We start from the raw sequence: 19,945 nt of genomic DNA on the forward strand, positions 1-19,945 counted from the left end.
CTTGGTAGTCAGGGCCCTTTGCTTCTTGTCCCAGATGACTCTTTCAACCTTGTGTCCCACAACCTCTCTAGCAGCCATTTCCTAAACCTTGATGAATTTTTGTTCTTCTGGGTGTTTACTTGTGCTGTTCCTGCCCTGACTGCCCAGCCCTCCTCCTATCCTTTTGCCTAGAAAATGCATAAGGGCCCAGTGCAAGAGTCTTCTCTAGAAATCTTCCTCTTTGAGTCTAGAGTAAATGTTTGGGAAATTATGAGGAATAGAACTTAACTACAACTACTTTAGTAATGATTGCCACTTAGGGAGAAATAACTGTCATAGCCTCATCAATATGACCACTGAATACTAGAAGCAGATGGTTAAGAACATGAGCTTTGTTGGCCAAGTCCCAGCTCTGCCATTTACTAGCTCTGTAACTTTGGACAGATTATTTATTTACCATCTCAGCATCGAGTCTGAGGGTCAAATATGCTTGCCAGATGGGAAGTCAGCAATAAATGGTAGTTGCTGCCGCTATAAGTGGTAAGGTTTTCATCCCTCACAACCCCTTCGTGAGATAGGTAACTACCGTTGGCATTCCTGTTTGACAGGTGATGAAACCAAGGCTTAGGGAGAGCTGGGAAACTGGTACTGTCCCAGACACCTGGCCGTGGGAATTGCGGCTTATTTATCTTTTTATTTCAGAATATGTGTATTGAATTGAAGTACGAATCTGGACCTCCAGGGTCAGATTGAGAGAGAAATAGTAGAAATTGTCACCTGCACGGGGCTGGTAATTGAAGCTGCTTTCTCTCAAGTGCTGTCATTTTTGAGAGTCCACACATTTCACCCACCCCTTCAGCAGTGAGCTGTACATTGTCTTATGACAGATGATGACTATCATCTTCAGCTGTTAACTTAAATCTTTTGTTACAATTTGCTTGTATTTGTCTTCCTTCCCCACCTGGACGGTAAGCTCTTTGAGAGCAGAAGACTGTTACACTACTATGTACTAACGGCTGTCCTGTCCCCTTCGGGTTCTTGTTTTTGTTTACTAAGATAACAGGTCAAGTCTGAGTAACATTTAATCTTAATCTCAAGAAGGAATTCTTAACCATTTTCTAAGTGATGACCGGTCAAGATGATTTTGTTAATCTTTACTTTCTATAATTTTGATTAAGAAAACATTACTCACATTTTCCAAATAAAATTTATTAAAACTGCACCTGTGCTGCCTGCTGCCTTTCTTGCCTCCCAAGCCTCTGCACCCGTTCAGACTCTAATACCCATTTGTGCCCGAGAGTAAGAGTCTCTGACGTAGGACTCTTCCTACTCGTTTTCTCTCATTTTACAGTTGAAGAAACTGAGGGCCACGTTCCAAGTTGTTCTTCCATTTGTTATCTGACAAAGTGTTCTCTAAACAGCTTGGTCAAGACTCAAGATCCTTAGGGGTATGAAAGTTTTAAATGCTCTACTTTTCTTTTGACAGAGCTGAAAAGCTTCAGCTGCTGAACCACAGGCCTGTGACTGCTGTTGAGATCCAGCTGGTGAGCGAAGGAGGCTTGAACTTGGGCGGATTGGTTTCTGGGTCTGAGATGTGGAAAGGGTCATAAAGGCTGAGCACAGACAAGCCAGGGACTGCCATGACTTGAGAAGACCGTCAGACCACGCATTTTATGTGAGGAGAAACCTCACCAGTTTGATCCTAGTTAGTATGGACTTAGGGAAAGGGAAAGACTGGAGAAAATTTAATTCCTTCTGTAGGGTCTGGGGCTGTGACTTACAGCTCTTTGTCTCCCTGATGTGCCCTGCCCTTCTGGCCATTGCTTCCCTGTAGGGATTATTGCCAACCACATGTTGCATGAAAACATTAGATTCAACATGACTCTGGAGTTTATCTCCCCCTGCCCCCACCCTCCGACCTCCTCTTCCTGTGCACTTTCCGGCGTGCTCGCTGTCTCTCTCACCCTCCTGGCCCAGTCTCCCAAGCTAGAAGCCCGGAAGTCGTTCCCTTCCTTCTACCTCTTGTTCAGTCAGTCTGGGTCCTTTTGCTTCTGTTTCCTATTGCTTTCTACTATCCCGACTGCACTGCGCTAATTTCTGTCATGATTTCTCAGCTCGGCAGTTGTCCTCTCACTGTTCTTCTGCCTCCAGGCCAGCCCCCTCCTGTCCATCTTCTCCACCACCATCAGAGTTCACTGTCTAAAACCACAAGTTTGTTACCTTGTCTCCCTGCATAAAACCATTGCCCAGAACCTCAACACTTGCAAAGTCTAAATCGCAGTCATAACATGAAGCTGCCGAGTAGAAGGCAGAGGTGGCATAAGGACAGAGTGAAGATGAGGTCCAGCAGTGCAAACCGAGTGGTGGCTGTGTTGGCGTTCTGCGGCCTGGGGCAGCTTCCTTCTGTTGTACAGGGCCAAGAGCATTGGTAAGCCACAGATACCAGGCAAGGCATTCAACTGCCAGTGAAAAAACTGGCTGGAGAATTAATAAAATAGAATAAAGCAGTTTCCAAAGTCAGTTTTAGAAGTATTTAGCTCTTTGTCAAATTTCCTTCAGAAAAATGTGGAAGAAAATAGCCCAAAATACCTCTGGTATTTTGAGTTGCTTAAAAAATAAAGAAAACCCCTTTTTTAAGAGTCATGGGTTATTTAATTTTTGACTAAAAACTTTTATTGTCTTCCCAGCGTTTTAGCTGCCCTTCAAAATGTATGCAAAATTAAATTAGAAAAATTCCTTCCATAAAGGGTGCCTATCTGGGGGAACTGGCCTTTAGGCTAAATAGAGATCCTTTTTTTTTGTACCCTCGTTATTCTGATGCTTTCAACTGTGTTAGAGATTCAGCTTAGAAAAGAGAAAAAACAAACAAAACAGCAAGAAACTAATCCCTGTCCCTCTGAGTTAAAGATCACATGTCGTGTCTCCTCGACTTTAATCAGCAGCATATGTTATTCATGGCTTAACGACAGATGGAGAGGAGAGATCAGGAGGAGGATTAGCGTGACCTCATCCCAGGGCCTGTAGAAAGCTCTCATTACTTGGTAAGATTAGCTGCTATTAAGATTGCCTACTCTGTGCCAGACTTAGTGCCAGGGGCTTTGTGTATGTCACCTTTAATGCCCTCACCGTGGTCTTGGCTGGCAAGTGGCTGAGTGGGGCAGTCTGATTCAGAAGCCTTCCTCTGTTCCTCCAAGCCATGTGCTTTCAAGTGGTGAGAAGAAAGGTGTGTGTGGCATCCCCTCTGACTGTGTATTCTCTTCTCCTTTCCACAGGTAGGTAGGCTTTGATAAAAACTAGGTATGTTGTTCCCCAGAAGTGGGACCACTTTATAGCCAGATTTTTCCCAGCCTGAGATTTGGCTTCAAAGGGTAGCAAATCATTTATCAAGGTTTGTAGCGGTGTCCCTTCTCACCAGAGAGGGCTAAGAAGTGAGGTTTTCACTAGAGTGGAAAGTACAAAGGACTTGAGAACTTCCCCATGTTAACCTTACAGTCATTTCTTCTCCCTGGGTTCAGGAGTAATCCCAGCACCCAAGATTTATTTAGTATTCAGTTTTGGAGGCTGAAGCTGCTCTTTTTTAGTTTTACCTCAGCCGTGGTTTGCTGTGATCCTCAGATCCACAGCTGCCTGCCTGCTGTGTGTGAGGAATGGAGGAAGCCACCCAGCTCTGTGACTTCCACCATGCCCTGCTGTGCGTTCACTTGGGGCGTTTGTCAGCCCTCTGGCCCGAAGACAGGACGGTGAGCCTCATGGCCGCACAGGCCACTGTCTTGAACAGCAGTCCCATCTGTGCCTGTTATAATTTAGTGATTATAGAAAAGTCTTGAATTATATAGTTTTATGGCTTACAAGACACTATAGTGTCCTTACTATATTGGTCCTTACTATAGGCATTGCTTTCGTTTTACTTTAGAGAAAGTTGAAAATTATAGAGGTTAAGTGAACTGTTCTGGGTCAAATAGCTAGAAGTGTCTGTTGCTATTACATTTTGAGTTGTTTTGAGGAAAATAGGAGGCTAGTCTTGGCAGGTTAGAATGAGAAACGGCCCAGGGGAGGGTACAGCCCAAATGGTGGAGCGCATGCTTAGCACGCACAAGGTCCTGGGTTCAATCCCCAGTACCTCCTCCAAATGTAAATAAATAAATAAACCTAATTACCTCCCCCTCATTAAAAAAAAAGAGAAAGAAACAACAATTTCTGCAATACAGCAGCCCAATCTGACAGCCCCTGGGAACCAGTACGGTCTTCGTATATGATAAAAGTGCATCGTTCAGGTTGACCCATCTGCAAATACTTTGTATGTTTACATCTCATTTGCCCTTATATTCTGAACAGCTTGAACCCTCTGATGTCTGGGAATGTTGAATGGTGCTTTGTATTTTTTAATTTGGGTTCTGTTTCTTCCGTGTTGGAAAGAAAAGGTGAGGAGTAATGTAGTTATTTTTTACTCTAGTGATCCAAGAGGGGTTAGTAAGTTTTTGGTTTCTGCAAGTTTCTTTCTTGTGTATATCTCATTTTGTTTAATGCAGCTTGGATTTTCTTTCTGTGACTAGGAATCTTGGGTTGAAAAGAACATTTCCTAACTATAATTGTCCCTGAGGATTGTGTGCTGTTATAGCTCCTGCTCTTGGCAAATTTGGGAAAATTAGTAAAGCTTATTAGCCCTGTTGCCAAGATCATACCTACCTGAAACCTGATCTGCCAAACCCAGAGGTTAGGCTGCAAGACAGTGGCCTGTTGAAGTTCTCTCTGTTTGGTTTTCTAAAAGATAAGGCCCCTCTGAGGTCATATAACCAAACTCTTTCAAGTCTGTGGTACAGTTTCTCTGAGAGAGGAAATGATGGAAACCTACTGGAGGCCATGGTGTTCTAGAAAAAGCTGGGATTCGAAGTCAGAAGACCTTGCTCTACTTCCTGTGAGACCCAGATCACATTTTTCCTTACAGTGCTGAGCCTCCATGTTTTCATCTGTAAACTGTCCTGACTTTAGGTACAGCATCCTTGAGAAGCTCTGGGGGCAGTGATTCCAGGAAAACCCCTCATAAACTGTGGAACACGTTGCAGATACTGGTGGGAGGTTGTCGCTGTTCTAACGATAGTCTCGGTCCCCTTCACCCTCTTCCCCTGAGGCAGGAACAGTTCATCATCAGCTGTGTGTGCCAGTCATTCATAAACTTGGAGACATTCTTCTCTCAAATGGAGATCATTTTTTCCTCAAGATTAAATAATCAAGTCAGATATATCTCTCCTTCCTCCTTCATTCTTTAGAGGCAGTGTATGTTAGATTATTTCCTACGGACCCTCATTTTACATGCCTGATTTTAAAAGTTGGTTCTTGAGGATTGTTTCTTGTTCAGTAGAGGAGTTACTTGGAGCCTTTGAATCTTTAGAATATGGTGGTTTTATTTCAAAACATGACGGGAAGCCGCCCCATTGGTTCACTTTGGATCTTCTCTACTCTGGAACACCCAAGATTGTTTTCTAGTTGTAGAAACATTTTTGGACTGAGATGAATGAAGAGACCGGTGTTTTGCCAGGAGTTTGATCTTGGGCCTGTCATCTGGCTTCTTTAGCTTCTGTACTGTTGTTTGTAAAGTGAGGCAGTCAGACCGAAGTTCCTAAGTCTAGCTTGTCATCGTGCTTTACTCAAATTTGCCAGGATTTCTTTCTGGAACTCCTTTTGGTCTCAGTTGCCAGATTTCAGAGATTGTTGTGGGAAATGCCATAGAATAGGACCCCTGGACACCTTTAGCTGAGACAGCTGTTTTTGATAGATGGCTGATGCCACCAAGTGAGTGTGGTTAAGTGATTTGACTGCCTGCATACTGCTTTTACAAAGGTGGTTGATGACATTATGTTTGTATTTATTAACATACTGAGAATTAAAGGTGAGGCTAAGAAAACTGGCCTATGATTGTGGATATCATCTGTGTGTTCAGATGTCCAGGACCATGTCAGAAACTGGGCTCTAAGTGGACCTTTGATGGGGCAGTGGGAGATTGTTTCTCAGCCATCACTCATCAGACTCCTGTTCTGCATTCCCAGGAGATGACCAAGGCCACATGGTGTGTTAGATAGTAGGTGTTAGAAAGGGGCAGGCTGGGCATGGGGGTCTAGTTCTGCCCTCTGCCAGGCTTGTCCTGAGGGTTAAGAGAGAGAGTGGGTATGAAGTGCAAGGTGCAGCACCAGGCACAGGAGCTCCCTAAAGGGCTGTCGTTAGTGGTGGTGGTAGTGACGGTTAGAGAAAATATGTGAGCCATTGGGCACATAGTGGGCAGTCATCAGATGAGTTGTGGATACAGTTCATAAGTTACAGATGTGCTTGTTGCGAGATACAGAAGTGTATAAAATGCCGTTTCACTCCCCAGAGGTGAGTTTCCTTTGCATATACAGCATGTTCCTGTGTGTATGTGGATGAGTATAGAACTGTTAGGGTTTGCTTTCTCTTTAAGAGAAGATGCTAACCTGCAGCTCGTTTTTCTCACTGACCTGTTTGGAGCAGTCCCAGTGGCTTACCCTGGAATTTGAGCTGGCTTCTCCCTCCCGTGGAGCCAGGACGGACAGGACCTGGAGACCTAGGGTGGCTCAGGAGCCAGGCCCCAAGCTCTGTGCTGAGGAGCTGGGCTGGGACCAGGAACAACATGGGCAAGGAGTTGGGGGGTGGACCCAGCCTGTGAGGCTCCTTTGTAACTCCTGGAGGGTTTTCCTTCCTTCTGCAGATGGTGGAGGAGAGTGAAGAACGGCTGACAGAGGAGCAGATCGAAGCTCTGCTCCAGACCGTCACAAGCATTCTCCCTGCAGGCCCAGAGGCAGAGCAGAAGAAAAACACCAACAATGATGTGACAATGGATGAAGAGGACCCAGCGTAGAAGAGCACAGCTGGCCCAAGTGTCCTGTGAAGTTGAAAGGCCCACCAGCTGTTTCCCAGATGTTCAGAGGATTGTTTATTTGGTTTTACCTTCAACAGGCCTGATTTCTTGGTTAGTTGGGTAAACCACAGACATAAGCCCTTCTCAGAAATAAGCTAAAAAGAAATCCTTGTACCTCTGGGAGAAGGATCATGTGGAAGACAGGCTGAGATTGTCAGGGCAGAAAACTTAAGAGAGGAGGACAGCGTTGAAGAGGACAATGACTGTGGAACCCTCTGTGGTAAAAGCATTTCTTCTGTGGCCTTTGCCACAGTTGTGGGAAGGTCCCTGCACACAGCTGCTAAAATACTTGTGTTGCTTTTGATGGGCTGCATCCTAATTAGTTTCATCTGCTTCCCCAGGAACTTCCCAAGCAGGGGGAAGAGCCCTGTTGGGATGAGAACTGAGTTATGAGAATCCAGCTAGATGGCTAAAAACTCCCAAAGCCGCAAATAGTTGCTCTAAGTTAAAATGAGACACTGAACTTGGCTCACCTTAGAGGACTTTTTTCCTTGAAAACAGCAGAGATAAGAAAAGAACGACCTGGCCAGCCCTTCATTGGGTCTAAAGGCTCCTTTCCTCTGCTGGCATGAGCTTTGTTTATCGGCTCGCTAGTTAGTCTTAAAAGTTAGGGCACCAGCTCACTTCAGTTGAAAAGAGGCGCTCCAGACTGAATGACAGTGGCAGCAGAAATACAGCGTCGCCTGCCTTTCTGATCATCTTCAGTTTCCTGCCCCGTGACAAGTGCTGCCCCCCTTGAGGCCAGGTGAGCTTTATTTGCACAACAGGCAAATTGTTTGCATTTTTAAAAAGGGCACAATTATGTAGCTCTTTTCATGGACAGAATATGAAGAACTCTCGAGGTTAATAAGAATTTTGAACTTGTTGGCTGTTGCAAGGTTGCATTAGTTTTTTTGAATTTAACATGGTAGAATAATTACCATGTGAAGAACTTATTAATATTCAGGCTTTGGAGAGTTTAATAGCTCCAGACATGTGGTTGCCTTAGGTCCTAGGAATATTGTTAAAAATTAATTTTCCCCATTCACTTTGTTCCCTATTTGGGGAAGAAAATGCCCATAGACATTAATTTTTCAAATTGGTATTCATTTTCTTGTAAGATTACATATTTTCAGTGCTCTGTTAATTGGATTACTTCCCACCCCCTGCAACTCACCGGTTATTTGAGCCTCCCCACCACCCCAGTCAGTCGCAGTTACGTTAAGGATCAGTTGATCTGCTTAGGCAACATTCACATTAACAGGGCATTTATTTTGAAATCGCTCTTGAGTATTGGGAATTTTACCAGGAGCTGTTGGTTTGTCAAAGCATACATGTGCTTATGACATTGTTGTTTCATTTTGACCTTGAGTGTGTTAGGTACTTTTTCTTGGTGGATTTATGGCTAAATTAGTTAATAATAAATTGTTCTCAGGTGACTGCCAACTTGTGCTGTTTTTATAAATCTTTGAAGAGTTTGTTTTGCCGTGGGTAGAAAGAAATAAAATGAAATCTGACTTACAAGCTTACATACAAATACACATGTGTGTGTGTATATATATGTAAATTTAAATTTATGTACGTACATACATACATGTTTGGTGTTTTTTCCTTAAGTTGAATTTGTTTAGATCTGAATTCTGTGTTGGATTTCAAGAAAATTTTAAGTTTCTATATTTGGTACCTGAATTTAGCCTCAGTTTCTGATTAAGCCAGGCAGGGTCTGGAAGACTTAACCTTTATAAGAAACATAGTTTGTGTAATATTCCTGTCACATTAATAATCAACATGTCAGAAGGAAAAAGTTGTAATTTACATAAGAAACGTAACCAAGATCACATTTAGGGAGGAGAGCTGGGGAGTCTAAGAGACTTGCTTTTCATTTTATATCCTTCTATGTAGTTTCAGTTTTTGACTAGGTGACTCTTTTTATTCTTTAAAAAGAAAAGTATGTTTATTTGCAGTTAAATCATGTCCCAAACATGGAGGCTGACACCCAGTCCAGTCACTCTGGGAGAAGCAGCACTGGGGGAAGCCAATCTGTCACAAGGTACTACTGAGCTCTTGAAAAATGAAGTTGACTTCCAGTTAGAGGTTTATCCAAATAATTTACTTGCCTCTTTTTGCTTAAAAGTTACTGTATGACCCACTCCCACCTCAGAGGATTTCCTATTTATTCAAGGTTGATTTATAAAATAATGGGTACTGTTTCCCTAATCAGTCATTGTGTAACCATACCAGCTCTTCAGAGCTTATACCGTAGTGAGAGGTGAGTGAATTAATCCTCTAGTATATTCTTCGTTAAATCATTTCCCCCCCAAAACCAATTTATTACCATTATGTAAATAGATCATTTCTCAGTAAACTGTAAAACAGATCACATACCATGAAAAGCATCGTCAACCTTATTTAATTACATAATGAACAAAGGGAATAAAAGGAAGCAAAACTGCCCAGAAATCCTTTTACATATTTAAAAAAGTAAGATAATTCACATACCACATGCCATTTGGTGGCTCTGAGTATAATCACAAGATTGTACAATTATCACTAGTACCTAATTCTGGAATGGTTTCATCATCCCTAATAGAAGCTCCATATCTTATAGCAGTCCCTCTCCATCACCATTTTCCCATGGTCCCTGGCAACCACTGATCTACTTTCTACTTTTCTCTGTATTTACCCATTCTGGACATTTCATATAAATTAATTCATACAGTGTATGGCCTTTTGTATCCTGACTTCTTTCACTTAGCATATTTTCAAGGTGCAAATATGTTGTACCATTCCTTTTTATGGCTGAATAATATGTCATTGAACGGCTGTACTACATTTTGTTTATCCATTCATCAGTTGGTGGACATTTGCGTTGCGTCTACTCTTTGGTTGTTACAAATATGCTTCTGTGAACATTCATGTATAAATTTTTTGTGACTGTTTTCCTTTCTTGCATATACCTAGGAGTGGAATTCTTGGGTCATATGGTAACTCTGTGTTTAACTTTTTGATGAACTACTGAACGATTTTCCATAGTATCCGTACCATTTCATGTTTCCACCCACAGTGTAAGATGGAATCCAGTCCCTCACTTGCTATTGTCCCTCTTATTGATCATAGCCATCCTGGTGGTTGTGAAGTGCTATCTTACCGTGGTTCTGATTTTTATTTCCCTAATAGCTATTGATGTGGAACATCTTTTCATGTTCTTATTGGCCATTTGTACATCTTCTTTGGGAAAATGTCTTATTAAAATCCTTTGTACTTAAAAAAATTAATAGCCTTTGTTTTTTCAAGGAGTTTTAGGTTTACAGAGAAATTGAGCAGGAAGTACAGAGTTCCTCTATAGTCCTTAGCCCCCCCACAGCAGTTTCCCCTGTTCACATCTCTTGCATCAGTGTGGTACATTGTTAAAGCTGATGAACTAGTATTGATACTTAAAGTCCATAGTTTACATTAGGTTCGTTCTTTGTGTTGTACATTAGAAAGTACAGTAATACACAGAATGGATTTTGACAAGTACATAATATTATATACATAATGTTATATATAACACCATTACAGTATCAGAATATTTTCAATACCCTAAAAATACCTTGTGCTCTACCTACTCATATCTCCTTCCCTTCTGCATCTCTGGCAACCACTGATCTTTTCACTGCCTCCATACTTTTGCCTTTTTCAAGAATGTCTTATACTCTGAAGAGTAACTCAAAGTCCTATGAAGATGTAAGGATCTCCAATAAAGGCAAATAAACATGGATGAATAAAAACGTATTATTATAATTTTGTTTCATAACTTCGTTTTTTATTCTTTTACAAGCTTTAAAAGAGAAAAGCATAAAAAAATATAAATCTTTGTTAAATGGTACCCATTATATAAATTTGTGACATCAGTAGCATAAAGGAGGGGGGCAGAGCTGCACAAGAGTGTTTTTATATGTGATTTAAGTTTGTATCAATAAATAATAGATTATTACAACTTTAGTATGTTACATATAATCCCCAAGATAACCACAAAGAAAATATCTAGAATATGCACAAAAGGAAATGAGAGAATTAAAACATGTCACAATAAAAAAAATCAACTAAACAAAAAGATAGTAATGGAAGAAATGAGAGACAAAAAAAGTATTAAACATACAGAAAACCAAGTAACAAAATGGCAAAAGTAAGTCTTTCCCTATAAGTAATTACTTTAAATGGAAACAGATTAAACTTCCCAATCAAAAGTCATAGATCAACAGAATAGACTTAAAAAACATGGTCCAACTATATGCTATTTACAAGAGACTCACTTGAGATATAAGGGCCCAAACAGATAGAAAGTGAAAGGCTGGAAAAAGACATTTCATGCAAATAGTAACCAAAAGAGAGCAGGAGTAAATATACCAATGAGACAAAATAGACTTTAAATTTTAACAAAGATATAGAAAGTTTAATACAGCAAGAAAATATAATAAAAAATATGTAATAAGACCATTAAAATATTTGAAATAAAAATGACAGAATTGAAGGGAGAAATACATTGCTTTACAATAATAGATTTCAGTACCACTCTTTTTTTGCACCTCCATTTCCTCATATTTGCTTTTTTTTTAAATTGAGGTATAATCAGTTTATAATATTGTGTTAGTTTCTGTGTACACCAGCTTCAGTGATAGGACAACCAAACAGAATCAATAAGGAAATAAAGGACCTAAGCAATACTATAAACCAATTGGAACTAACAGACACAGACACTCTACCCAACAACAGCAGAATACACTTTCTCAAGTACACATGGAACATTCTCCAGTAAAGACCATAGGTTAGGCCACAAAACAAGTCTTAATATATTTCAAAACTATTGAAATTGTAGTTGGCCTTGAACTACATGGGTTTGAATTATGTGGGTCCACTTATATGTAGGTTTTTTTAATACATATGTTGGAAATTTTTTTGAGATTTGCAATAATTTGAAAAAACTTGCAGATGTACTGCATAGCCGAGACATGTTGAAAAATTTAAGAAAAGGTATGTCATGAATGCATAAAATATATGTAGATACTAGCCTGTCCTTACATAAGCATAAAGTGAGTGATAATTTAATATAAAATTAATGTGGTTAGTTTTCTTACTTTTTTATAACTTTGCTTTCAAAGAATTATAGTATGCCTCCCCTCATAGTTGGAGAAATTGCATATCAGCCTATCATCACAGGTAAATGGGTCTTTAAAAAAAGATAACAGTGTTTCCAATTATGTGACTATGATACTGTATGTCATAAAAATTATGATTGATTCACGAGTATATAGAGAAGGCTACTGTGAAGCAATCCTACCAATAACACTAGGCCACCATAAAGCAATCATTTATTATTATACATGTAAATAAATATAAATTTATTTTTCACATTTTTCATTTTTGATGTCTAGTGTTAGTAATACATATAACATACACAGTGTTTTGTATCATATAAGACAATATTGATAGAGGTATTGTCAGACAATTCGTCTTGTAAACAGATGATGTAAACTTACAGTATTGACAAGTACAGTACAGTACTGTAAATAAATTTTCTGTTCCTTATGATTTTCTTAATAACATTTCTCTAGCTTGCTTTATTGTAAGAATACAGTATATAATATGTACAACATACAAAAGTATGTGTTAATCAAATGTTGATCAGTAAGGTCAACAGTAGGCTATTAGTAGTTAAGTTTTGGGGAAGTAAAAAGTTATATGTGGATTTTCCTTTTTTGTTTGTTTGGTTTTCTTTGTTAGAGAAGTCTGTGCCTGTATTGGCCAGCAGGCTACTTGAGGCAGAGGAAGTGATGCCAGGCCAGCCCTGCTTCACAGGCTTGCAGGTGACTGAGAATTTGCCTGAGTAGAGGCTGATCATCTCAGACTTGATTTCCACCTGGTATGTATATGGATTTTTTACTGTGGGGTGGTGTCTGCACCCAAACCCCTGCATTGTTCAAGGGCCAACCAAATTCAAAGCTGAATATATATATTCAGCTTTAGAAAGAATAAAATTCTTACAGATGCTACATGATTGAAACTTGAAGACATTATGCTAAGTGAAATAAGCCAGACACAAAAGGACTTACATCAGATACCTAGAACTGTCAAATTCAGAAAGGCAGAAAGTAGAATGGTTGGTGCCAGGGGCTGAGCAGAGAGGGAAACTGGGAGTTACTGTTTTCATGAGTACCGAGTTTTAGTTTGGGAAGATGAAAAAGTTCTGGAGATGATGGTAGTGATGTTTACACAACAATGTGAATGGACTTAATGCCACTGAACTATACACTTAAAAATGGTTAAAATGGTAAATAAACTATGTGTATATGTGTGTGTGTGTATATATATATATATATATATATATATATACACACACATACTGAGAACTGAGAGAAAACTCTTATTCTTGCCCTTTTAGGTAAGTCTAGAAGTCACTTTTTTTTTTTTAACTTTGAGGGGGAGGTAATTAGGTTTATTTACTCATTTGTTTTTTTAATGGAGGGATTGGAGATTGAATCCAGGACCTCATGCATGATATATATATATATATATTATTATTATCCCCAATAAAAATTTATTTTCAGAAAACCAGGGTATGGAAGGCAGAAAGAGCAAGATAGGTTAAACAGTAATATTGGTGTAGTTAAAATTGAGTGCCACTTTGGCATTAATCCTCCTGGAACTGAGAGAAAACACTTATTCTTATTACAAAACCAAGATGTGTTCCTTTGTTCCAGTAGTTTAATGAGTACCATTCCATTGGTTTAAATTGTGGCAGCTGAAAATTCTGAACTGCATACGTACAGACATTTTCTGCTGTCGTGACAATAGAAAGTTAAGTATTGAAGCAAAAACATACAGACTAAAATTCAGGGATTATGATTTTTTTGGTTAATAGAGGAAACCAGAATTTTTAGAAAGCAGTATGTATTTAGTCTTCATTTTGTGCTATAGATTAGTGATTTTTACACTGTATTCCATTCAACCCTTGAATTACTGAGAACTTTAGAAGCCAAATCGTGTGTCTCGGTGGCAAACAGAAGGGTAGGACTACAGGCACCCTTTCCAGTAAAGTCAGACCAGTCATGCTTCAGATTTTCTTCAAAACAGGGTCACATTGCTGTGGGTATATTTTGAAAACCACTACAGAGAACATACCGTTGAATTAAGATTGACATCTTGTTACTTAAGAATATGAAGTTCAATATTCTGATTTTTTTTTAGAATATGTTATACTGTTTACCTAAATAATATTAAAAAGTAAAACTTTGTATATTAATTAGCAACACATGTTTCTTTGAAAAATATTAAAGGTATTTTAATATTGTGACCAAGGTAAATTAAGATTTAGGAAAATACAGATCGTTGTATCATTCATTCTAAAAACGGTTCTAGGCATATGAAATACACAGATAATCAAGAGTATCTTTGCTTTTGAAAGCACTCAAGTCCACTAAGAGACAACATGCAGGCTCTTATAATACTGCTTAATAAATATAAAGAGAGAAGAAAGAAATACTGTGGAAACACATTGGGAAGGCATGTAACATGGAGATTGCTCAGGAAGGAAAGAGGAAGTTTCACAGAAATCTATGTATAATAAACAAAACCCCTGAGTTGTCTTAGATGCTGAGTAAGAGTTAGCTATGTTATATGGATTGCATTGTGTGCCCCACAAAAAAAACAAATGTTGGAGTCCTAACCCCCCGTACCTCAGAGTGTGACCTGATTTTGGACATAGGGTTCTGGGGGTTTTTTTGTTTGTTTGTTTTTTACAGAAGTAATCAAGTTAAAATGGGGTCATTTGGGTGGGCTCTAATCCAGTGTGACTGGTATCCGTATAAAATGGGAAATTTGGTCACAGAGAGATACACTTAGAAAGAAAACAATCTGAAGAGACACATGCAGAAGACGGCCATGGACAGCCAAGGAGAGAGACCTGGAACAGCTCTCAGCAGGAACCAGCCCCGCTGACACTTGTAAACTGGTGAATGTAATTGATTTCAGACTTCTGGGCTCCAGAACGGAGACAATAAATTTCTGTTATTTAAATATAAAAAAAAAAGAGAGAGGAAGAAGGAGGAGGAGAAATAAGAGAAGGGGGAGAAGGATCTAAGCATTTAACCCTAACATTCTAGGTCATTCACAATCTGGTTCCCAATAAAATTTCTAACTGTGTTAGTCTCCTGCACAACTCTCCTTCCAGCCAAATGGATCCACTCATTCATTTACTCAACACATTTTTGAGTGTCTACTATGCAAAGCTGAGGCCTGGGCAGTGGGGAAATGATGTGACTGTCATCCAGAATCCCTGCCTTCAGAAAACTTTATGTTCTAGGGGAAGAGATGCTAACTGATCAATTTCACAGTCCATTATTTAATTACAACTATGGCTTGAGTTAGAAATGAGAATGAGCCAAGAGAGCATGTCACAGAGAACCTGATCTAGTCTGGCAGAATCAGGAAAGGTTCTCTGAGAAAAGTAGTATTGGACCGGAAGAATGAGTAAAATTAGTGAAGGAAAGAACAATCTTTGAGAATATTTTGTGTTTTCCCATCTCTATGTTTTTGTGTATACTATGCCTTCTGCTTGTACTCTGTGCCTTCTTCAAATATCCAAATTCTAACCCGAGATTTGGCACATCGCCTCCATTCTCCAGAAAGCCCTTCCTGACCACATTAGGCTGAATTAGTCTCTCCTTGCTGTAAACTAGACAGGTCTGTTGGTTATTAGCTTTAAGCTATGCATGACCTTGTGATGTTTTTGTCTCATCTTGCCCCTTTAGGTAAATCTAGAAGTCACTCTTTTTTTTTTTTTCTTAACTTTGAGGGGGAGGTAATTAGGTTTATTCATTCGTTTTTTTTAATGGAGGGACTGGAGATTGAACCCAGGACCTCGTACATGCTAAGCATGCTAGAAGTCACTCTTAATTCCAGCCTTTATCCAAGTCACATCTGTTTTAGTTTCACGCAGAATTTTCTGGGAAAACAATGATTAGAAGACTTGGTTTAAATAATCTTAATGTTTTTATTGTAAAATAAAACACAGATCCAAAAAAACCCACATAAATTATGTGAATTATAAGAAGATGGATTATAAAGAATTCAAAATTAGCATTCATAGTTTAGTGAATTCTAAGGAGAACACCCTTATGTTTACCACTCAGGTCAAGAAATGGAACTTTGCCAACCACTCCAGGACTGTGTCCCAGATACAACTGCCTTCCTCCTGCATAAAGTATCCACAATCCTGACCTTTATGGCAGTGGCTTCATTGGGTTTCTTTATAGTTTACTTACGCAAGTGTGCATCCTTTACCACTCTTGCATTTTTGTTATTGTTGTTATTTTAACTTGTCTCTTAAGCCTTTATCTTCAGGATCTCTCACCATCCCTTTCATTTTTTTACAATTTGGTGTTGAAGATCCCAGGCTGTTCAACCTGTAGAGTTTCTTCAGTGGTTTATCAGTAAGAGCTTATGGAAACAATATTCCCTGAGTTCTTGCATGTTGATAATAGTATGTACTCTTTATATTGGGAAGTCCATTTTGCTGAATAGAAAGTCCTTGAGTCACATTTTCTTTTCCTTGGATAACCTAAATCTATTACTCTGTTTTCTTCTGGCATCAAGTATTGCTGTTAAAAATCTGGCAATATCCTCATAATGTTTCTCTTATAATACACTTGCTTTTTTTTTTCTTTCCTCTAGATACCCAAAGGATTTTTTTCCTCCTGTGAAAATCTAGTGTCAAGTATTCTTAGGTACATAGTATACATACATATAAACTATATATATAGTTTCAGATTTTTTTTCTTCAATTTGGGAACATTTCTTCAATTTTTAATTTTACATATATTCTTGATTTTATACATATTTTATATCAAGATACATATATCTTGATTTTTACATATTTTCTGGATTTTTATATTTATTCTGTTCACATGCTCTGGTTCCCTACTTCAGAGACTTCTATATTGGTTCTTCTTTGCCTATCTTCTGTATTTGTCATTTTCATTCAAATCATTTTACTCTTTCCTATGATTTCTTAAAATTTTTTCTCCGTTTCTATTTTCCTTGAGACATTTGTTATTGTGTTTATTTACTCTTGCATTTCTTCTAATTTAGTCTTCATTTTTTTCTCCTTTTACTTCTAATTCTTTACTCATTTCTGAGTTTTTCTAATTTCATTGACTGTGATTCTTTTATGTCTTGTACCATTTTCTTAATAGTTTTTAGCTAGTTTTACAATAGGAGGTTTCGATTTGAGCTCGTCTGTGTATGCATTTCTGGTGTGCTATCATCTCTTACGGAAATGTTATTTTGCTCTTTTTCTCTTTCTAACTCTGTTGGATTTGACTTCAGTAATTTTCTGCTATTTGTTTTTGAGTGAAATTAGTTTTCTGGAACTTTTAGAAGTAGTTGTGTGGTTCAGGATGGCTTTTCTAACTTCACAGAGCTCCCTCTTTTGTTGTTTTCAAAAATACGATAGCTTGACAATGCTGTTCCCCTCCCACCCTTTTATTTAGACCAAGGATTGGCAAAGGCCACCTGTTTTTTTGTAAATAAAGTTTTACTGGAACACAGCCCTGCTAGATCATTTACATATTGTCTACGGCTGCTCTCTGGCCAAATCAGCAAAACTGAGGATTTGCAACATGGACCCTATAGCCTACAAGGCAAAAATATTACTGTCTAGCTCTTTAAGACCCTGATTTTTGATCTTTTCTTTCTTTGTCTCTACTGTCTCTACTCTGCTCAATTTTGATCTTACTCCCAGTGGTGTCTTCTCAGTGTGGGGCACTGTCAAGCCAGCCCCCACCAGTTAGTTTTGAGGGTTCACAGGGACCCACATTGCTTCAGACCTTAGCACCCCTTGCTCATGTTTTAAAAATTGTGGCTGTAATCATTCAAAAGTCCACAAATGACATGCTGGAGAGGCTGTGGAGAAAGGGGGACCCTCATACACTGCTGGTGGGAATGCGTTTGGTGTAGCCACTGTGGAAAACTGTATGGAGATTCCTCAAAAGACTAGGAATAGACTTACCACATGACCCAGGAATCCTGCTCCTGGGCATATATCCAGAAGGGACCCTACTTCAAAATGACACCTGCACCCTAATGTTCACAGCAGCACTATTTACAATAGCCAAGGCATGGAAACAGCCTAAATGTCCATCAGCAGATGACTGGATAAAGAAGTTGTGGTATATTTATATAATGGAATAGTATTCAGCCATAAAAACCGACAACATGACGCCATTTGCAGCAACATGGATGTTACTGGAGAATGTCATTCTAAGTGAAGTAAGCCAGAAAGAGAAAGAAAAATACCATATGAGATTGCTCATATGCAAAATCTAAAAAAAAACCCAAAAACAGAAACCAAAAATACAAAACAGAAACAGACTCATAAACATAGAATACAAACTTGTGGTTGCCAGGGGGACGGGAGGTGGGAAGGCACTGGGATTTCAAAATGTAGACTAGATAAACAAGATTGTACTGAGTAGCACAGGGAAATATATACGGGATCTTGTGGTGGCTCACGGTGAAAGAGAATGTGACAATGAATGTATGTATGTTCATGTATAACTGAAAAATTGTGCTCTACACTGGAATTTGACACAACATTGTAAAATGACTGTAACTCAATAAAAAATGTTTATGCAAAAAAAATTGTGGCTATATATAGATATAAATTGTGACTATATATGTAAATATAATAGATGTATATATAATGTAAAATGTATCATTTAAACCATTTTTAGATTAACAATTCAGTGGCATTAATGTATATTCACAATGTTGTACAACCATCACCATGCATACTTCCAGAACTTTTTTTATTACCTCAAAACTAAAACTCTGTACCCTCCATTCTCCCTCTTCTTGTAGCCCCTGGTAACCCCTATTCTACTTTCTGGCTCTATGAATTTGCCTATTCTAAGTACTCCATGTAAGTGGAATCATACATTATTTGTCCTTCAGTGTCTGCCTCGTTCCACCAAGCATGTTTTAAAGGTCATCCGTGTTGTAACAGGTATCAGAATTATGTTCCTTTTCATGGCTGAATAATATTCCATTGTATGTATATGCCACATTTTGTTGATCCATCCATCTATTGATGGATACTTCAGTTGTTTCCACCTTTGAACATTGGTGTACAAGTATCTGTCTGAGTCCCTGCTTTCGACTCTTCTGAGTATATGTCTAGGAGTGGAATTGCTCGATTATATGGTAATTGTTTTTCACTTTTTATAGGACTGCTACAGTGGCTTTCCCATTTTTCCACAGAGGCTGCACCATTTTATACTCCCACCAGCAATGCACTTGGATTCCAGTTTTTCCACATCCTTGGCCAACATTCATTTTTTTTTCCCTTTTGTTTTTATTTCAATAATAGCCATCCTAATGGGTATGAAGTGGTATTTCATTGTGGTTTTGATTTGCATTTCCCTGGTGATTAGCGATGCTGAGTATCTTTTCATGTGCTTATTGAGCACTTGTATTTCTTCTCTGAATTCACTGTTGAGTTGCAGGGTTTCAGGTTATTTATCTATTCTGGATATTAACCTCTTAGGAAACACATGGTTGGCAAATATTTACTTCCAGTTGTGGTTTGTCTTTTCATTCTCTTGATAGTGTCCTTTCATTATTTTCCCTTTTTAAATCAAAAAGTAATTTATGGAGAAATATTTTAAGGTTATATAAATATTCTCTTCCTCATCAAAATTTCATTCACTCTTATAAGCATCTATTGATGTTTCTTTCTTGAGTCAATGGCTGCTACTTTTGAGCACCACTATGTTCTAGGTGCTTACTAGGCATTAACCCTGTGTCACAGACGAGGAAACTGAAGCTGAGGAGGTGAACCAATGGCACAAGGACGACTAGCAAGCAGTAAAAATGGGAGCGGACAGACTCTAAGACTGTCCACTCCATAGCTAAAGCTTACGTGCTAGTGCCTGGGAAGCAAGTGTTAGCTGGAACCCTGGGACTCCAAGCATCAGGGCTATTGAGCAAGCCTATTTCTGATGCTTCTTCTTTGTGCTTCCC

The 19,945-nt window shown here is 38.8% G+C and overlaps 1 protein-coding gene across 1 annotated transcript in view; it reads left to right on the forward strand.

Annotated features, from left to right (window-relative positions):
- CRCP (CGRP receptor component) overlaps nt 1-10,669 on the forward strand; it is a 39,278-nt gene extending 28,609 nt beyond the window's left edge. The window contains exons 5-6 of the mRNA XM_010980792.3: nt 1,466-1,523; nt 6,698-10,669. Of these exons, the coding sequence (XP_010979094.2) occupies nt 1,466-1,523; nt 6,698-6,847 (208 nt within the window). The 3' untranslated portion in view covers nt 6,848-10,669. The remainder of the gene's footprint in view (nt 1-1,465; nt 1,524-6,697) is intronic.
- The last annotated feature ends 9,276 nt before the right edge of the window (nt 10,670-19,945 follow it).

This window comes from Camelus dromedarius, chromosome 24, assembly GCF_036321535.1.
Source record: "Camelus dromedarius isolate mCamDro1 chromosome 24, mCamDro1.pat, whole genome shotgun sequence".
Classification (NCBI taxonomy): Eukaryota; Metazoa; Chordata; class Mammalia; order Artiodactyla; family Camelidae; genus Camelus; species Camelus dromedarius.